At 38.1% G+C, this 20,948-nt stretch overlaps 1 protein-coding gene across 2 annotated transcripts in view; it reads left to right on the top strand.

Moving 5' to 3' along the window:
• Window positions 1-20,948, top strand: part of ALCAM (activated leukocyte cell adhesion molecule) — a 212,635-nt gene that overhangs the window by 175,144 nt on the left and 16,543 nt on the right. Inside the window, exons 9-12 of one of the 2 annotated variants that reach the window (XM_065913576.1) lie at window positions 13,950-14,062; window positions 16,958-17,093; window positions 17,197-17,334; window positions 20,341-20,469. In XM_065913576.1, the coding sequence (XP_065769648.1) occupies window positions 13,950-14,062; window positions 16,958-17,093; window positions 17,197-17,334; window positions 20,341-20,469 (516 nt within the window). Of the gene's footprint in view, window positions 1-13,949; window positions 14,063-16,957; window positions 17,094-17,196; window positions 17,335-20,336; window positions 20,470-20,948 lie in introns of both variants that reach the window. The other variant, XM_065913575.1, reaches the window with a different exon arrangement.

Here is a 20,948-nt window from a genome sequence, read left to right as displayed (position 1 = left end):
GGAAGAAAAGCTTTGACAAACCTAGACAGCCTACTAAAAAGCAGAAACATTACTTTGCAGACAAAGGTCTGTATAGTCAAAGCTATAGTTTTTCCAGTAGTCATATACGAATATGAGAGTTGGATCATAAAAATGGCCAAGGGCCGAAGAATTGATTCTTTTGAATTGGGGTGCTTAAGAAGACTCTTGAGAGTCCCTTGGACTGCAAGGAGATCCAATCAGTCAAACCTAAAAGAAATCAACCCTGAATATTCATTGGAAGGACCAATGCTGAAGCTGAAGTTGCAATACTTTGGCCACCTGATGCGAAGATCCAACTCACTGGAAAAGACCCTGATGCTGGGAAAGATTGAAAGCAAAAGAATAAGGGGGCAGCAGAGCATGAGATGTTTAGATAGCATCACAACTCAATGGACATGAATCTGAGCAAACTCTGGGAGATAGTGAAGGACAGGGGAGCCTAGCATGCTGTAGTCCATGGGGTCGCAAAAAGTCAGATACAACTTATCAACTAAACAATAACAACAACACATACACCTTAAAGTAACAAATTGTTTTATATTTTAAGAAAATATTAGAGTATTCTTGAAGTTTAAAAGGTTTTCATTTGGCCTATAAAAGTATAGATTAAGTATCTTTTAATTTACAGAGTATTCTTAATCCCTCAACCCAAGCAACACAAAGTTGAATAGACTCAACTTTGGAGGAGGAGGTAGATACCACCAAGAGTTTTTTAATGGTCTCTGTACAGAAGGACAGAAATTTTCTGGAAACATAGCTTCAAAATCACCCTAAACATACTTTTTAACTCTCTTTTATACTCCAGGTGCTCCCAAAGTTACATTTATTCCAGTAGATTGAAAATAATAAATATATAGAAAATAGACCTTTATTTCAATTCTTTTGTAATTCCTGACTGTCTATATTACTGATGTACCCAGTGCGTTGTAGAAATGGGAAACTAATTTGAACTTCTCCCTGGTGACACTAGAATTCACAGCGTTCTTTGGGCAAATGTCAGTTTTGCTTGGAGATATAGATCAAAATTTTTAATAAGTCCTTTGTACCCAACAACACTTCTAGCTGTGATCCATTACAGTAAGGTTTCTCTAGACATGATTCATTACAATCCAATTCATTATGAGTGTTTCTTTGTTTCAAAATGGAAAGAGATGTTAGAAACTGTTCTGAGAAAATGTTTCTAAATCTTTCACTTTACCCATAATGCTTGGGAAACATGTAGGAGAGGAGTTAAAGCTCTGAAGGAGATGTAAGGCAGTACTCTGGGGAATAGAGTAACCAGCTGGTTGCTTTTGAGTCTCATGTTGGGTGCACACCCTGGAGGGCACTGTGGTGACAGTTGAATATTAAGATTCACAACCAAGCGACTTCTCTGTTTGTTCATTTTCATGTTGAACAGATCAGAGTGTGTCTGGCATCAGGGGCAAGTTAGAGAGAAAGCAGCAACTTCTCACGATAACAACTGTGCTACTTTTCCTCTGAGAACTATTCTGGCCTGGGATCATTTATCCAGTTTGCTCCACAGGGAAAAAGAAATGAAGTGAGGGAATATAACCAGTAGATAGAATTGCCTGTGGAATAACTTTCTGTAATCATTGCTCATGAGATCTTTGGACCAGTAACCAATAATCCAGTGCTTAGAGATGGTACAGTGTGGTTATGTTTAAGAGATACTAGCTACTCAGAACCCTAAAGAAAGAGAAGTCTCATTTTATCACCTGGATATCAGGAAGAAAGAGAGAGCAGAAGGATTAGGCAAAAGGCTGCAGCTGCATAATAACTCAGTGGTCAGCTGTAGTTAAAAAAAAAAAAGCATGCAACAGTTTAATTGAATTTCAGTGCAATTTTATTAGATTTGATTTAGATACATTTAGGTTTTGAAAGGTAGGCTCTAACACTGGACTTTAAAGCCTATATTGCTCTTTAAAAGCTAAAGTAGTGAAGAAAGTAAAAGTCGCTCAGTCCTGTCGACTCTTTGGTACCCCATAGGCTATCCAGTCCATGGAATTCTCCAGGCTAGAATACTGGAGTGGTTAGCCATTCCCTTCTCCAGGGGATCTTCCCAACCCAGGATCGAACCCAGGTCTCCTGCATTGCAGGCAGATTCTTTACCAGCTGAGCCACCAGGGAAGCCCAAGAATACTAGAGTGGATAGCCTATCCCTTCTCCAGGGGAGCTTCCTGACCCAGGAATTGAACCGGGTCTCCTGCATTGCAGGTGGATTCTTTACCAGCTGAGCTACCAACATTGCAAGTAAATAAAGATTTTACTCTAAATTACATGAAATGAACCCTGGAGAAGGAAATGGCAACCCACTCCAGTATTCTTGCCTGGAAAATCCCATAGACAGAGGAGCCTGGAGGGCTACAGACTATGGGGTCGCAAAGAGTCAGATACAACTGAGCGATTAACACTTTCACATGAAATGAAAACTTAAAAATCCTATTTTAGCCTACTTATCCTAAATTGTTTCCAAAAAAGCAAGATTTGTTTTCTTTTCATAGATGACTAAAGGGAGTAGATAGAGAAGTGCCTACCAGCACTTGCACATGATAGCAGAACAGACCTCTCATCAGGCTTTCAGTTCACAGAATCATAGTTGCTGAAGTACTAGTCCTTTGCCGATTCATTCACACATAGATTCTTCATCTGAGCTTTCAAAGTCCATCATCATTCTTTAAAATAACTTCTTCTGTCTTCTCCCTGGCAAGTTATCTGTCCAACTAATAAAAGCTTTAACTCGACCTGAATTGAATTTTCATCTAAATATAACTCAACAAAACAGTCTGAGGAAACTCCACTTTTCTATGTGATAATGTATATTTTTATATTAATGAGAAACTGAGACACATGCTTCTTCACTTCATTCAACAAGAGTTTTTGAAGGCCTACAATGTGGCAGGCACTGTGGATACACAGTGACAACTCAGGGCATGGTCCCTACCCTCATGATGCTTATAACCTAGTAGGTGAAACAAGTATTAAAAATAATGTTGCAAACAATCAACAAATTGTGATTATAACATGAAAAACCAATGGGAAGGACAAGGTGGGCAAATCCCCACTGCCATAGGATAGAGTCCCAACTCAGTATGGCAGTCTCCAAGGTGGTGCTAGTGGTAAAGAACATGGCTGCCAGCGCAGGAGACTTAAGAGACGTGGGTTCAGTCCCCGGGTAGGGAAGATTCCCTGGAGGAGGGCTTGGCCACCCACTCCAGTACTCTGGCCTGGAGAATCCCATGGACACAGGAGGAGCCTGACTGGCTACAGTCCATTGTGTCGCACAGAGTTGAACACAACTGAAGCAACTTAGCACACACACGCACACAGTAACGCTAATAATGTCTAATAAGCTTTGTCATCTCTGAATGTTGATTGAACTAATGAATGAATACATCTAAATCACCAAACGAAATGGACTTCCCTGGTGGCTCAGATGGTAAAGAATCCACCTGCAATGCAGGAGACCCGAGTTCAATCCCTGGGTAGGGAAGAACCCTTGGAGAAGGGCATGGCTACCCAGTCCATAATTCTTGCCTGGAGAATTCCAAAGACAGAGCAGCCCGGCAGGTTACAGTCCATGGGGTTGCAAAGACTAGCACTTTCTCTTCACTTAGTATGGCAGGCATAGTCCTTCATAAGTGAAGTGAGTGAAGTCGCTCAGTTGTATCCAACTCCTTGCGACCTCATGGACTGTAGCCTACCAGGTTCCTCCATCCATGGGATTTTCCAGGCAAGAAGACTGGAGTGGGTTGCCATTTCCTTCTCCAGGCTAGCCTAAATTACTTGTATAGGTTTATCTTCCATGTGTTTTAACCATTGATACCATTTTACTCACCACTGTGAAATCCCCCACCCTCTCTCACCTCTTTGCCTTTGCTTATGTGACAGAAGTTTTACCAACATTTCCACTTATCACAATCCTTCTCAACCATCAGGGGCCACAAACAGATATCACCTCCCATACAAAGCCTTCATTATTGCCTTGAAACCCAGCTTGGTTCTGTTCTCCACTCTCCTGTAAGTCTTTGCTTGTACCTCTGTCTGTAGCCTTTGCTCTAGTTTTTCAGCAAACATTTCCTGAGCTCCTAATCTACAGCACATTTACCACCAAGTGCTGATTTCGTGCTGCTGTGTCATATCGTCACATACTTGAGTGCATATTACCTCTACCTCAAGCTGAATTGTAAGCTCATTATTCATCTCTGTATCTCCTGTCAGTGCTTGGAACCTAGTACAGTAAAGGTTCTATTGAACTGGATTTTCCTCATACAAATCATACTATGACAGTAGTTTTTTATAGAAACTACTTTCCATCTGAAAGATTATACTTCCGTAGATGTGTTTATGCTGTGTTTTTTAAAAGTGGTATCTGCTGACAGTGTACCTAACAATAAGCCTTATTTAAAATTTCAACTGGGGAGAACAAGATGGTGGAGGAGTAGGAGGACGTGGAGTAAATCTCTCTCCATGGATACATCAGGAATACACCTTCAGACACAGGAGTGCATGCAGAACACCAGCTGAGAACAGACAGGAGTACCTGGCCAGTGGAAAAGAATATATAAAGCCATACCAAGTTCAGTAGGATGAAGGAACTAGGGGAAAAAACAGGAGTGTTAGTAGGACTGGACTTGCCCTTCTTGAGTGGGGGAACTGAAACAATGGTTCGATCCCTACATCAAGGCAATTATCTGAGTCAGAGGAGAAACATTTAAGGCTGGGAGGGAAACAGTTGATCTGTGGCAGCCTAGATGGAATGAGAATCAGACAGTCCTTGCTGCAGCCATCCATACCCCGGACACATCCCCAAACATACCCCATACATATCCAGGAACGCTGGTCCCCTGGAAGGCTCAATGGCTGGGAGCTGGGGTTTAGAGATTGTGGAGCAATCCCAGAGCAAGGGATGCTGTTGACTGCGGAGAGACAGATCAAGGGGATGTGAGGGAGGAGATCATGGTGGGAAATGCCTGTGGAGGAAAGCCAGGCAGCCATGGAAGCAAGGCGATACTGCTGAGTCATGCATAGGAGGTGGAGCCATCACCATAGCCTCTCTCCCCAGGGTCAGCATCAGCAGCTGAACAATAGAGAGGCTGGCCCATCAAATGCCTGATCCACTGAACTACAGAGTAGGACCCCACCCAGGGTGCCCTTGTAAATACCTGACCAATCTACAGGGTAGGACCCCAGCCAGGGGGCTCCTCTACGTTCCTGACAGCTGAACAATGGAGAAGGACCCCAGGCAAGGGAACTCACTAAATGCCTGAAAGGGTGGAGCTACAGAGAAAGAAAGAGGCCTTCTGATCGCCACTACAAGAAGCTTGAAAAAAGACCCTGATGGGGCCATAACCCCTGCAGCGGAGGCAGTCCGTGTCCCTGCACACTTGGCACCACCAGGGTCCCCTCAAGGCAAACAGCTGCCCCACCTTCACACTCAACTCTCACTGGGGCAGAGCTGCCACAGGCCAAAAAGTCTTTCGTCTATGTGCGCAGGGTCACTTTGGTCCTGTCTGAATCTTTGCGACCCTGTAGACTGTGGCTTCTCTGTCAAGGAGGGGGGTTCTCCAGGCAAGAACACTGGAGCGTATTGGCCAACACTGGCTGCCACACCCCTCTAGAGACTGTATTCCCTGCTGCCCTAGCCGCCAACTCCCCTGCGTACCTGGTGCTACCAGAACCCCTGTGACCCAAGCAGCTGCCCCACCTCCACACCTGGCCTCAAAGGGGCAAACCCAAGTCCTCCAGGGCAGCCTCATGAGCAAACCCCAGTGGAGGACTCACATGTGGAGGTGGAAATAAAACCACAATTGAAACACAGGGGCAGCGTGGCGAAGGAAGACCCAAAACCTTCCCACCAGCTGTGCAAGCTACAGATTAAATCCACAGGATCAACTAGGCAGACTCTATGTCTGTGGAATATATAAAAGGTCATTGAGAGCTCCCACAAAAGAAAACGCACTCGTTCTGATAGCTGTGGGCATTGGAGGCAAGAACACACAGGAGTAGGAGCAGGTTAGAGTCTGAGCTGCCCCCACGGCAGGTCCAGGGATCAGTGCAGTGTTGGAGGGCATCCCAGGGAGGTGAGGGGGCTGTGACTCCCAGCAAGGGTAAGGACCCTGACAGCAGTGACTCAAGAACAACATTTATTATTCTTATGTTTAGACTTGTTCTGTAGAATCTTTTGGATTTTTTTTCTTTTTGTTTTCCTTTTTTGAACCCACTCTGTTGTAGTTGTCATTTTTATTGGCACTATGAAATCCAATTAAGCTTTTGAGCTCTTTTTTTTTCTCAGTCATATTTTTTTATTGTTATAAACCTCTGCCTCTATGTTGGGCTTTTGCCGTTCTGTGGAGTTTTCCTTTTTTTTTTTCTTTTCTCTTTTTTTATTTTTAATTTTTTAAAACTATTATTATTTTTTCTACATTTATTCCTTTGCTTGCTTTTCCTACTGTTATTTTCCCCTTGCAGTTAATCTTTAACATATATAAATCTTCATCTACCTCTATTTAACTTTGCATATCTATTTTTTTCTTTCTTGTCTTTCTCTCCTTTCTGCTCACATATTTGTTAATTTTATTTTCATTGCTTTATTCCCCAGTTGGCACCTTGCTTTAGTTTTGTTTTCCAGTTTGTGCTTTAGTTAGTTTTGTTCTGGCAGATATAATTTTTGATTTCCTTTGTTTTCTGGGTCAATCGACTGTACTTTATTTTTGTTGGACTGTTTTTATTTTGCTTATAGGCATATATGTATATGTATATATTCATTCATACTTTTTATTGTTGTTATAAACCTCTGCATCTACATTGGGCTTTTGAAGTTCAGTGCAGTTTTCCTTTGTTTTTTTTTCTTTCTTCTTCTGTTTTTTTTCTTTTCTCCTTTTAAATTAAATTAAATTTTTAATTTTTTAAACCTATTATATTTTCTCTACATTTATTCCTTGTTTACCTTTCCTACTGTTCTTTTCCCCTTGCAGTTAATCTTTAATAAATATAAATCTTCCTCATCTACCTCGGTTTAACTTTGCATATCTATTCTTTCTTTCTTTTCTTTCTTTCCTCACAACATATTTGTTAGTTTTGTTTTCATAGCTTTATTCCTCATTTGGCACCTTGCTTTAGTTTTGTTTTGTTTTGTTTTGTTTGAGTTTGTGCTTTAGTTAGCTTTGTTCTTAACTGGTAAATATAATTTTTTATACCGTTTGTTTTCTGGGTCAATCGACTGTACTTTATTTTGTTGGACAGTTTTGACTTTGCTCATGGGTGTATATATTCCATTTCTTAATTATTATTTGCCTGATTTTGTAACTGCCATTTGTCTTGGGTTCATCTTTGGCTTCTCATTTTTTGATATTTTTTTAATCTCATTTAATGCCATAAAAAACCACTTGTGAAATCTTCTTTTCTGACCAGAGATCAAGCCCTGAGCCTTTGGAGCAGAAGCACTGACTCCAAAACCCTAGACTACCAAGGAACTAACCCTAGGGAATATCAAATAGTGAGAACTCACACAAACAGACCACTTGAATACAAGACCCAGCATCACCCAAACACCAGTAGCACCCTGTGCAGGACACCTCATCTAGGAAACAAACAAAACAAAAATACAAACCCAGTCATCAGCAGACAGGATTACCACCTCACTCAGCCTTGCCCATCAGAGGAAAAAAACAAACAAAAACTCAGCACAAATCTCACCCTACAGGAAGCTGACACAAACCACTGGACCAACCTTAGGAGGGCAGAAACCAAAAGGGAGAAAGAACTCAACCTTCTTGAAGGAAAGAATTCAACTTTCCTTGAAGACTGGGAAAAGGAGACCTCAAACACAATAAGTTAAAAAAAAATAATAATGAAAAAGCAGAGAAATACTACACAAATGAAGGAATGAACTAGAAACAGAGAAGTCCAAATAAATGAAGAGGAAATAGGCAAACTACTTGAAAAAGAATTCAGGATAATGATAGTAAAGATGATCAAAAGCATTGAAAACAAAATGGAGAAAATACAAGAATCATTTAACAAAGACCTATAAGAATTAAAGAATAAACATACAGAGGCAAGCAACACAATTACTGAAATCAGAACTACTCTAGGAGGAATAAATAGCAGACTATCTGAAGCAGAAGAATGAATCAGTGATCTGGAATATAAAATGGTACAGATAACTTCTGAAGAGCAAAATAAAGTAAAAAGAATGAAAAGAACTAAGGATAGTCTCAGAGACCTCTGGGACAATATCAAACACACCAACACTCGAATTATAGGGGTCCCAGAAGAAGAAGAGAAAAAGAAAGGGTATGAGAAAATTTTTGAAGCGATTACAGTTGAAAATTTCCCCAACATGGAAATGGAAATAGTCAATCAAGTCCAAGAGGCACAAAAAGTCCTATACAGGATAAACCCAAGGAGAAACATGCCAAGACACATACTAATCTAACAAAGACTAAATGCAAAGAAATATTATTAAAAGCCTCAAGGAAGAAGCAACAAGTAACATACAAGGGAAACCCCATATGCTTAACAGCTGATCTTTCAACAGAAACTCTACAGGCCAGAAGGGAATGACAGGATATATTTAAAATACTGAAAGGGAAAAATCTTACAACCAAGATTACTGTACCCGGCAAAGATCTCATTCAAAATTGATGGAGAAAGAAAAAGCTTTTCAGAGAAGCAAAAGTTAAGAGAATTCAGTACCACCAAACCAGCTTTACAACAAATGTTAAAGGGACTTATATAGTCAAGAAATACAGCAGAAGAAAAAAGATCTACAAAATCAACCCCAAATAATTAAGAAAATGGCAATAGGAACATATATATCAGTAATTACTTTAAGTGTAAATGGATTAAATGCTCCAACCAAAAGACAGACTGGCAGAATGGATACAAAAACAATACTCATATAGATGCTGTCTACAAGAAACCCACTTCAGGCCTAAAGACAACATGTAGACTGAAAATCAGAGGATGGAAAAATATATTCCATGCAAATGGGAAGCAAAAGAAAGCTGGAATAGCAATCCTCATATCAACAAAATAGATCTTAAAATAAAGAAGATTACAAGAGATAAAGAAGGACACTACATAATGATCAAGGGATCAATCCCAGAGGAAGACATAACAATTGTAATATCTATGCATCCAACATAGGAGCACCTCAATACATAAGACAAACACTAACAGACATAAAATGAGAAACTGACAATAACTCAATAAGAGTAGGAGACTTCAACACCCCACTGGCACCAATGGACAGTTCATCAAAATAGAAAATTAATAAGGAAACAAAGGTCTTAAATGATACATTAGATGAGATAGATCTCATTGATATCTTTAGGACATTCCATCCAAATGCAGAAGAATACACCTTCTTCTCAAGTGCACATGGAACATTCCCCAGGACAGACCACATCTTGGGTCACAAATCAAGCCTCAGTAAATTTAAGAAAATTGAAATTGTATCAAGCATCTTCTCTGACCACAATACCATGAGACTAGATATAAAAATACAAGAAAAAAAGTGTAAGAAACACAAATACATGGAGACTAAACAACATGTTTCTAAATAACCAACAGGTTACTAAAGAAATCAAAAGGAAAATAAAAAAATTTCTAGAAACAAATGACAATGAAAATATGACAAATCAAAAACTGTGGGATGCAGTTCTAAGAGGGAAGTTTATAGCAATACAATCCTACCTCAAGAAACAAGAAAAACATTGAATAGACAACCTAACTTTACACCTAAAACAACTGGAAAAAAAAAACAGAAAAATTCCCAAATTGGTAGAAGGGAAGAATCATAAAGATCCAAGCAGAAATAAGGGGAAAAGAAAGAAGCTATAGTAAAGATTAATAAAACTAAAAGCTGGTTTTTTGAGACAATAAACAAAACTGACAAACAATTAGCCAGACTCATCAAGAAAAAAAGAGAGAAGAATCAAATCCACAAAATTAGAAATGAAAAAGGAGAGGTTACAACAGACAATGCAGAAATACAAGGGATTATGAAAGACTGTTATGAACATCTATATGGCAATAAAATAGACAACCTGGAAGAAATGGACAAATTGTTAGAAAAGTTCATTCTTCCAAGACTGAACCAAGAAGAAATAAAAATTATGAACAACCCAATTACAAGCACTGAAATTGAAGCTGTGATCAAAAATCTCCCAAAAAACAAAAGTCCAGGACCAGATGGCTTCACAGGAGAATTCTGTCAAATATTTAGAGAAGAGCTAATGCCTATCCTTTTAAAATTCTATCAAAAAACTGCAAAGGAAGAAACACTTCCAAACTCATTCTATGAGGCCACCATCACCCTAATACCAAAACCAGACAAAGACAACACACAAAAAAAGAAAACTACAGGCCAATATCACTGATGAACAAGATGCAAAATTCTTCAACAAAATTTTAGCAAACAGAATTCAACAAAACATCAAAAAGCTCATACACCATGATCAAGTTTGGTTTATTCCAGGGATGCAAAGTTTCTTCAATATATGCAAATCAATCAATGTGATACAACATATTAACAAATTGAAAGATAAAAACAATATGATCATCTCAATAGATACAGAAAAAGCCTTTGACAAAATTCAGCCCCAATTTATGATTAAAACTCTTCAAAAAATTGGCATAGAAGGAACCTACCTCAACACAGTAAAGGCCATATATGATAAGCCTACAGCAAACATTCTCAATGGTGAAAAGCTGAAAGCATTCCCCATAAGATCAGGAACAAGACAAAGGTGTCCACTTATGTCACTATTGTTCTACTTAGTTCTGAAAGTCCTAGCTACAACAATCAGAGAAGAAAAAGAAATAAAAGGAATCCAGATCAGAAAAGAAGAAGCAAAGCTCTCACTATTTGCAGATGACATGACACTATACATAGAAAACCCTAATGATAGTATCTGAAAATTACTAGAGCTAATCAGTGAATTTAACAAATTCAAATTTGCAGGGTACAAAATCAATGCACAGAAATCACTTGCATTTCTATATACCAACAATCAAAACTCAGAAAGAGAAATTAAGGAATCAATCCCATCCACCATTGCAACAAAAAGAATTAAATATCTAGGAATAAACCTACCTAAGGAGACAAAAGAACTGTACACAGAAAATTATAAGACACTAATGAATGAAATCAAAGATGACATAAACAGATGGAGAGATAGTCCATGTTCCAGTGTAGGAAGAATCAATATTGTAAAAATGACTATACTACCAAACACAATCTATATATTCATTGCAATCCCTATGAATTTACCAATGGCATTTTTCACAGAACTAGAACAAAAAGTTTCATGATTCATATGGAAACACAAAAGACCCCAAAACAGTCTTAAGAAAGAAGAATGGAACTGGAGGAATCAACCTTCCTGACTTCAGATTACATTACAAAGCTATAGTCATCAAAACAGCATGGTACTGGGACTAAAACAGAAATATAGATCAATAGAACAAGATAGAACACAAAGAAATAAACCCAGGCACCTATGCATACCTTATTTTTGACAAAGGAAGCAGGAATATACAATGGCACAAAGATAGCCTCTTCAATAAATGGTTCTGGGAAAACTGGACGGCTACATATAAAAGAATGAAATTAGAACAGTTCCTAACACCATACACAAAGATAAACTCCAGATGGATTAAAGACTTAAATGTAAGACCAGAAACTATAAAAATCTTAGAGGAAAACATAAGCAGAACAATTGATGACATAAATCAAAGCAAGTTCCTCTATGACCCACCTTCTAGAGTAACGGAAATAAAAACAAAAGTAAACAAGTGGGACCTGATTAAACTTAAACACTTTTGCACAGCAAAGGAAACTATAAGCAAGGTGAAAAGACAACCCTCAGAATGGGAGAAAATAATAGCAAATGAAACAGCTGACAAAGGATTAATTTACAAAATATACTAGTAGCTCACACAACTCAATACCAGAAAAACAAACAACCCAATTAAAAAGTGGGAAAAAGACCTAAACAGACATTTCTCCAAAGAAGACATACAGATGGCTAACAAACACATGAAAAGATGCTCAACATTGCTCATTATTAGAGAAATGCAAATCAAAACTACAATGAGATATCACCTCACACCAATCAGAATGGCCTTCATCAAATGTCTACAAACAGTAAATGCTGGAGAGGGTGTGGAGAAAAAGGAACCCTCTTACACTGTTGGTGGGAATGTAAATTGATACAGCTACTATGCAAGACGGTTTGGAGATTCCTTAAAAAACTAGGAATAAAACCACCATCAGTTCAGTTCAGTTTAGTTGCTCAGTCATGTCCGACTCTTTGTGACTCCATGAATCGCAGCACGCCAGGCCTCCCTGTCCATCACCAATTCCCAGAGTTTACTCAAACTCACATCCATCGAGTCGGTGATGCCATCCAGCCATCTCATCCTCTGCTGTCCCCTTCTCCTCCTGCCCCCAATCCCTCCCAGCATCAGGGTCTTTTCCAGTGAGTCAGCTATTCGCATCAGGGGGCCAAAGTATTGGAGTTTCAGCTTCAGCATCAGTCCTTCCAATGAACACCCAAGACTGATCTCCTTTAGGATGGACTGGTTGGATCTCCTTGCAGTCCAAGGGACTCTCAAGAGTCTTCTCCAACACCACAGTTCAAAAGCATCAATTCTTCGGTGCTCAGATTTCTTCACAGTCCAACTCTCACATCCATACGTGACCACTGGAAAAACCATAGCCTTGACTAGACGGCGACCCAGCAATCCCACTCCTAAGCCCTGAGGAAACCAAAATTGAAAAAGACACATGTATCCCATTGTTCACTGCAGCACTATTTACAATAGCTAAAACATGGAAGCTACTTAGATGTCCGTTGACAGATGAATGGATAAGAAGTTATGGTGCATATACACAATGGAATATTACTCAGCCATAGAAAGGAATGCATTTGAGTCAGTGCTAAATGAGGTGGATGAACCTAGAGCCTATTATACAGAGTGAAGTAAGTCAGAAAGGGAAAGATAAATATTGTATTCTAACACATATATGGAATCTGGGAAAATGGTACTGAAGAATTTATTTTCAGGGCAACAGGAGAAACAGACATAGAGAATACACTTATGGACACGAGGAGAGGGGAGGAGAGGGTGAGATGTATAGAAAGAGTAACATGGAAACTTACATTACCATAGGTAAAATATATAGCCAAGGGGGATTTGCTATGTGGCTCAGGAAACTCAAACAGCAACTCTGTATCAACCTAGGGGGTGGGATGGGGTGGGAGATGGGAGGGAGGTTCTAAAGGGAGGGGATATATGTATACCTATGACTGATTCATGCTGAGGTTTGACAGAGAACAGCAAAATTCTATAAAGCAATTATCTTTCAACAAAAAATATTTAAATTTAAAATTTCAACCGCATGAGAAATGGGATAGCATTTTTAAAAAGTATCTAGCTACTGTAGTCAATTCTCTCTGAAGAAACATGTAAACACCTTATGATATTTTAGTTTATCACCTGCTGTGTAGATATACTTGATTTCCCATGGTATGTCTTTTCAATTCTTTTCATAATATTTACTTAGTCATCATCTTTCTTTATTTTCTTCCAGAAGTGATTTAAGAATTTTTTTCTGAAGGTGATAGACCCCAGATGAATACTTACATACATTCAAAACATCAATCATGTTAACTGCATATAAATGCATAATCAATTAAATTGACCATTCACACTTGTCTAAACTGGTCTCGAAGCTGGCTTGAAAAACTAGAGTGATTATGCTACACTTGAGTTATTTCAGTCACATAAATCACTTCTGAATTTCAAGTGGAGTTAGCAGGAGTTTTTCTTTCTTTCATCTATTTTTCTCCAAAAATATTTTGACTGTCTCATTTTCTGGAGTTGTATTTCAAGCAGATTTTTCTGCTTTACAGATTTGGATTTGTCCTTAAACCCAAGTGGGGAGGTGACCAAGCAGATTGGCGATGCTCTGCCTGTGTCATGCACAATATCTGCCAGTAGGAATGCAACTGTGGTGTGGATGAAAGTAAGTAGTATTCTTGGTAATGTTCTTCTTTTGGACTGACTCCTTTTAGGCTTCTCTTGTATAGTCATGTGTAATATGTTTATACATACAAACTCATACTCTCTTTTTTTATATATAATAATAATAAATAGACTACAATAAAATTTAGAGGTACTCAATATCACTATGGCATCCATAATTGTTGCTCTGAAACTTTGGGGCATTAATTTAATTATGTGTATTTACTAAGTAATTATAGACATATACACATGCATATGGACACACATGCATATACAGTTATATATTTTAGGGGTTAACAATTTCCAGTGTGTTTTAAGCCATAATGTTCTTAACAGTGTGTTTATAACAACCCTGTGAAATATGCAGGAAAATGGTTAGTTCTGTACATTATTTGAAAGAACTTGAAGTGAGAGAAATCAGAGAGCTCATAGGTGACAGAGCAGAGGCTCAAGCTCAGGCCTTACCCAGCATAAACACCACACTTTATTCACATAACCTTCTGCCTTTCAGTTGAGACTGACCTTAAGTGTCTGAATGTGGGTTCCATGAATTAGTAGCTCCTTGATAGTAGCTATCTCTTGTCACCCCTGGGCCGTGGTAGAACACCTGGAACACAGTAGGAGCTTAGTCTATATTTCCTGAGTGCTTCAGTTCAGTTTAGTTCGGCCGCTCAGTCATGTCTGACTCTTTGCGACCCCCATGGATTGAAGCACACCAGGCCTCCCTGTCCATCACCAACTCCTAGAGCTTGCTCAAACTCATGTCCATCGAGTCGGTGATGCCATCCAACCATCTCATCCTCTGTCGTCCCTTTCTCCTCCCGCCTTCAATCTTTCCCAGCATCAGGGTCTTTTCCAATGAGTCAGTTCTTCACATAGGTGGCCAAAGTATTGGAGCTTCAACTTCAGCATCAGGCCTTCCAATGAATACTCAGGACTGATTTCCTTTACAATTGACTGGTTGGATCTCCATGTAGTCCAAGGGACCCTCAAGAGTCTTCTCCAACACCACAGTTCAAAAGCGTCAATTCTTCAGTGCTCAGCTTTCTTCATGGTCCAACTCTCACATCCATACATGACTACTAGCTTTGACTAGATGGACCTTTGTCAACAAAGTATTATTAAAAACTTATTATTATTATTATTAAAGACATATTGAAAAGTCTCTGCTTTTTAATATACTGTCCTGAGTGCTTATATTCTTGTTATCATCTGAAATATAGGTCATTATCTGGGAACCCAAGCATTGCTGTTATCTTTTTCAGCAAAGTATTTGTCAGCAAACCTTTGTCAGCAAAGTATTATTAAAGACATTATTATTATTATTAAAGACATACTTAAAAGTCTATGCTTTTTAATATGCTATCCTGAGAGCTTATGTTCTTGTTATAATCTGAAATGTAGGTTATTATCTGGAGACCCAAGCATTGCTGTTATCTTTTTAGAGTGAGATCGGTAGCATTGGAAATTGGTGATTTGAGATAAGGTTATTAACAAAGGTTATCAGCAAAGATAAGGTTATCATCAGGACTTCCCTGGTGGCTCAGATGGTAAAGCGGCTGCCTACAATGTGGGAGACCTGGGTTCGATCCCTGTGTCGGGAAGATCCCTTGGAGAAGGAAATGGCACCCCACTCCAGTGCTCTTGCCTGGAAAATCCCATGGATGGAGGAGCCTGGTAGGCTATAGTCCATGGGGTCACAAAGAGTCAGACACAACTGAGCGACTTCACATTCACTTTCTTTCTTTATCAACAAAGGGAAAGGTTGTTACTAGGTTCCCTCCACTCAAATCCTTAACTAGTATATCTAAACACCCAGTCAGTTTATTCCTGTAATGTGACATGTAGCAGAAGCACTTATCCAGTAATGAGTTGACAAAAACACATCAAACCACTTAAAATAGGGGTTGACAAGAATTATGTTTGTAAAAAGTTGTGGGAAATGTACTGCTCTAGTTTCTTTTAGATGAAAATGTAAATTATTTTCTATTGGTTTTTTATCTCTTTTCATGCCAGATCCTCTGTTACTTGTTATCTTAACTCTTAAAACTCAGTTTATTATTTTGTTTTCTCTTAAACACAGCCTCATCACAACATTTTATTTGCTCACATAGTTAAAATGTCACTCCATAGACTGAATATTTAACATGATGTGTTATGGCAGTTAATGGTCAAGGGGCTTGATAGGTTTTTGGTATATGAACTCTCATGGTGTGTTTTACTCAGAACTAGAGAAGCTAAGTTTACTTGGTTAAACCAGTTTCCTCATAAGCTGCAGTCATTGTTGTCGATTGAATACCTCATATCAGTAGTGCTGATCAATATTGCCTGCTATTGGTTAGTTGATGGAAATGGAAAAAAAAATTATAGTGTACAAAGACCATATAATCTTAAGATTGTGTTTAGTTGCCTTAGGAGCATTTCAATTCCTGGTAAATAGTATTATTTTCTGTATATCAAATTATTTTCGAAGTTAAATGTTGCATTTCCTTTGTGCATAGAAATTTTAGTATAGTAAACCATTTAAAATTTTTCTTTTTAAAAAACATTTTTGTCTTAATTGTTCTGTAATAGATCCCATGTCTTGATAATTGTCTTTAATATGGTAAGATTACTACCCTATTTACAAGTAAGGAAACTGAATCTCAGAAGTTTATGAACTTGTTCCAATTATAAATTCAGTAAATGGAAGAGTCTGAAATAAAATTCTGATTTGTCTAACTCTAAAAGTACAGAGGAAAAAGGAAATCTATTTGTGAAAGCATTTGAAGTTAAGAAAAGAAGTTTTCATTTTCATTAGGCCCAGAAGAATAATTTCAGTCTTTATTACTATATAATAAATACATGGAGAGTTATAATTGTGCCGTGTGACATAATTAACTTTTTATTTAATCAGGATAACATCAAGCTTCGATCTAGCCCATCATTTTCTAGTCTCCATTACCAGGATGCTGGAAACTATGTCTGTGAAACTGCTCTGCAAGAGGTTGAAGGATTAAAGAAAAGAGAGTCATTGACTCTGATTGTAGAAGGTAATAAAATACATGAGCACCAATTCAGAATTTTCTTTGAGAATTTAATCTGTTTCTTTTATGATCTCAGTTCAACATCTTATTTTAACTGTAATATTTTTAGGAAAACCTCAAATCAAAATGACAAAGAAAACTGACCCTAGTGGACTGTCTAAAACAATAATCTGCCATGTGGAAGGTTTTCCAAAGCCAGCTATACAGTGGACAATTACTGGCAGTGGAAGTGTCATAAACCAAGCAAGTATTTGTCTTCTTGTTGTGTGCTGTACTTGGTCCAGTGTGTGGTTTTATTTAGGTACCTAAACTGTAATCTAACTTATTATCAACACAAAATTCACAGTATGTCCTCAGAGGAAGCTTTTGCTAACTTCCTAATTTTCCCAAAGGAAGACCATAGCTCAAAGAGAAATTTAAAATCCTAGGTCATGGAGTATGGAAGACTTACTTTGTTGTGGTCTGGACAAATTGAGAGTAGTATTGACATATGTATATGACCATGTATAAAATAGATAGCTCATGGGAAGCTGCTATATAACAGGGTGCTCTGTGATGACCTAGAGGGGTGTCACAGGTGGGAGGAAGCCTCAAGTGGGGGGATATATGTATGCTTATGGCTGATTCACATTGTTGTACCACAGCAACCAACACAGCATTGTAAAGCAATTATCCTCCAATTAAAAATAAATTTTAAAAATATTTAAATTAGATAATATCCCATGGTCACTAATTTCTGAAATTTGGGTGATTAAAACATTAAGGGATATATTTACCTACATCCTGAACTTCTACCTCTTAGTATAAGTGGCCTCACTTACACTTTGCTTACTTCTATGCACATTATGGGTTATTTCTTCTTGACACTGGGCCCTGGGGAATGGTGAAGAACATAGTCACTGTGAACATATGGTCTGATCTGTGTGTACTGGGGCCAAAGTAAGGCTAGCTAAATATTTAGTATCTAGGAAGATTTTTGCTGAACAGACGTGTATGTAAACCAAACAGTAATATTTGTACCTTTGTCTCACCATTTTAGTTTGCAGTAGTAAAATGCCAAGAATGTATGAACACTACCAATAATTTTCTCTTTGACAAAAAAATATGAGAATCCGGCTTATCACAAACTGTTCAGAGCTGTAATCCCATTAAATTGCCAGTCAGCTTGGGTTACTGACATACTGGTTAATTCCATTCTCTCTGCGACAGTCTTCATGTCCCTCTCTTCAGTGGAGCCCCTTAAGGATTCCTCAGGAATACCCGCATGAGCCATTTGATTATTTGAATCATCTGTGTTGCCTCTTTCCCAGCTTTCGACTCTGTTGAAATCTGAGAAGGCTTGCATAAACCAGAATTGTAATTTACAGTGTCCACTCTTTCTCTGTCTATTGAAGGTGGGCTACTGGTCCAGCTTATATAGTCTAGTTTTGCAGAGCTATGGGTGATGTATATTTATTTGCATAACTCAGGTATGGAATGTCCCTAAAGGAGTGGACACAAGCTAATGCTTCCTGACTTGGTTATATGTGATGGGACACACAAGTAAGAGAACGTGCCTGAGGATGACAAAGAGGCTCTTGGTTTCAGAATAAAGACCTGAATTGCTGACAATGTTTAGATCTCTTTTTTAGCATAAAAAATGACTGTTTCTATTCTACTCTATTCTCTTTTTTTTGACTCTCTAGTTCAATTTAATAATAATTACAGCAAAAAGACCTTTTGTTTTGGTGTAATGCAAACATAAAAAATAAAAAAATTATCAGATAAGTGCTTAATGAAGAAAAAGATACAAAGATTTAAAAGGTCAACCTAGAAATAAGCAAATGCATTTTGTAGAGATAAAAATAATAAAAATTTTAAAAGTCATATGAGAAAAGTCCAGTGAGAAAGTCATATGAAAAATACTAGTGGAAATTGGAAAAAATAGCAGGTGAACTTGCTATGAGGATAAAAGTAATAATTCCATTCTTCATTGTCAAGGAGAAGGATTGATTCTGGCCCACTAGGTGATATGTTATTTTTCTTGTCCTAGGCTTGTGCTGATCCAGCCATAATTTTTTTTTATTTGTTCCCTCCTCCATCATATGGTGAATCTATTATTTTACAACTCCTAGTACCTCTGTGCCACCCCTATCCCAGGGACTCCACGATATCTCTAATCATGAAGCTCTCTCCTGTCCTCAAGGCCTTTACAATGCAGTTGAGGAGGAAGCACATATAGAGCAATAGAGGACTAGAGGACGTGGTGTGTATAATATGTTTCAAAAAACAATGCAAGTACATGCTTGCTTTAGTGGGGTTGGACTGAGAATCCTCTTACGGAAGAGAGTACTGTGGATTGTCTCTTATGTTTGAAGAAATTAAATAGCAGTGGTTACCCTCATCACCAGTCACTGAAAAAGAACCCATCCTCTGTATTTAACTCAATAAAATTGAGAGAGAGAGAGAGAGAAAGAGAGAGTCTGGTTTTCCCATGAACATACATACATATGCACGTACGTATCATGGTTTAAAATAAAAGAATTCAGTATTATAGTAGGGGGGAATGACAGTTTTGTTTAGTCGACAAGTCATGTCCAACTCTTTTGCAGACTGTAGTCCACCAGGCTCCTCTGTTCTTGAGATTGCCCAGGCAAGAATATAGGCAAGAATACTGGAGTGGGTTGCCATTTCCTTCTCCATGGGATCGTCCTGATCCAGGGATTGAACCCACATTTCCTGCATACATCTCCTGCATTCCAGGCAGATTCTTTACTGCTGAGCCTCCAGGGAAGCCCTAAACATAGGAGAGCAACTGCCCAACTTAGGGCATGCACCCATCACCCTGGGATTAGGGGTTCCATGCTCTGCTAACTGAGGACATAGTTTACAAATAGAATTAAACTCATATGTTTATTAGGAGAAAACTGGTGACGAGTTAATCACTAATTAATTATTTTGAGATAGGTACTATCATGCCAAAATATAGACTAACTTGAGACATCTATTGAAAAAGAAGAGCTTAGTTAGTTTAATTATTTAAATTAATAATAGAGACATAAAGAGAAATCCAAGTGTGGATTCACTATTCTTATTCCTCTCTGATGTAGTTAGAAACCTGACCTGGTCTCATCTGTGAACTTACAAATACCCTTGCGTGCCAGATAATGCCGCAGAGCACCACACCTATCTTGTTCCATTCAGTGTTACCCTTTCCTATGTTTTTAATTCATTTCCATTTCTAAAGCCATTTTCCTTTTCTTTTTCCAGACAGAGGAATCTCCATATATCAATGGCAGGTATTATAGTAAAATTATCATTTCCCCTGAAGAGAATGTTACATTAACTTGCACAGCAGAAAACCAGCTGGAGAGAACAGTAAACTCCTTGAATGTCTCTGCTAGTGAGTATTTCCTTTCTGGCATTAAAAAAAGTAAGAAAATTTGAAGTTATTCTTCATTAGTTTAAAATCTTCAATTCCATCTTCCTGTACTGCATTATGGTAAGTTTTATTTATTTTGCATTTGGTATCATCATCATAAGATTCTTTTTTTTTTTTCCTGGTGTCCATTCTTTACAATCCTTGTCTTGACAGTTAAATCATTTCATGTTTTATGGATCAGAGACTTTATCTTGTACAGGAATATTTCCAAGATCAACAGAGGATAAGGACTGCGTTGCTCTTATTTAATCCATGTTTTGTGTTCAGAGTATAGATGATTCAAAGATTACCTGAAGACATTTCTCTAACAGTTTTAAATTTGGTAAAATTTTAATTCCCTTTAATCTATTATTTTGCATTTCAATTCTTTGTGGTATTTTTCCTATTCTTATTTTGCAAAGGAATGCCACATGCTTAAAGTCATTCAGCAAATTGGTAGT

The sequence above is a fragment of the Muntiacus reevesi genome, chromosome 21, assembly GCF_963930625.1.
Source record: "Muntiacus reevesi chromosome 21, mMunRee1.1, whole genome shotgun sequence".
NCBI lineage: Eukaryota > Metazoa > Chordata > Mammalia > Artiodactyla > Cervidae > Muntiacus > Muntiacus reevesi.
The sequence above is the reverse complement of the archived record's forward strand: the minus strand, read 5'-3'. Positions and strand labels throughout refer to the sequence as shown.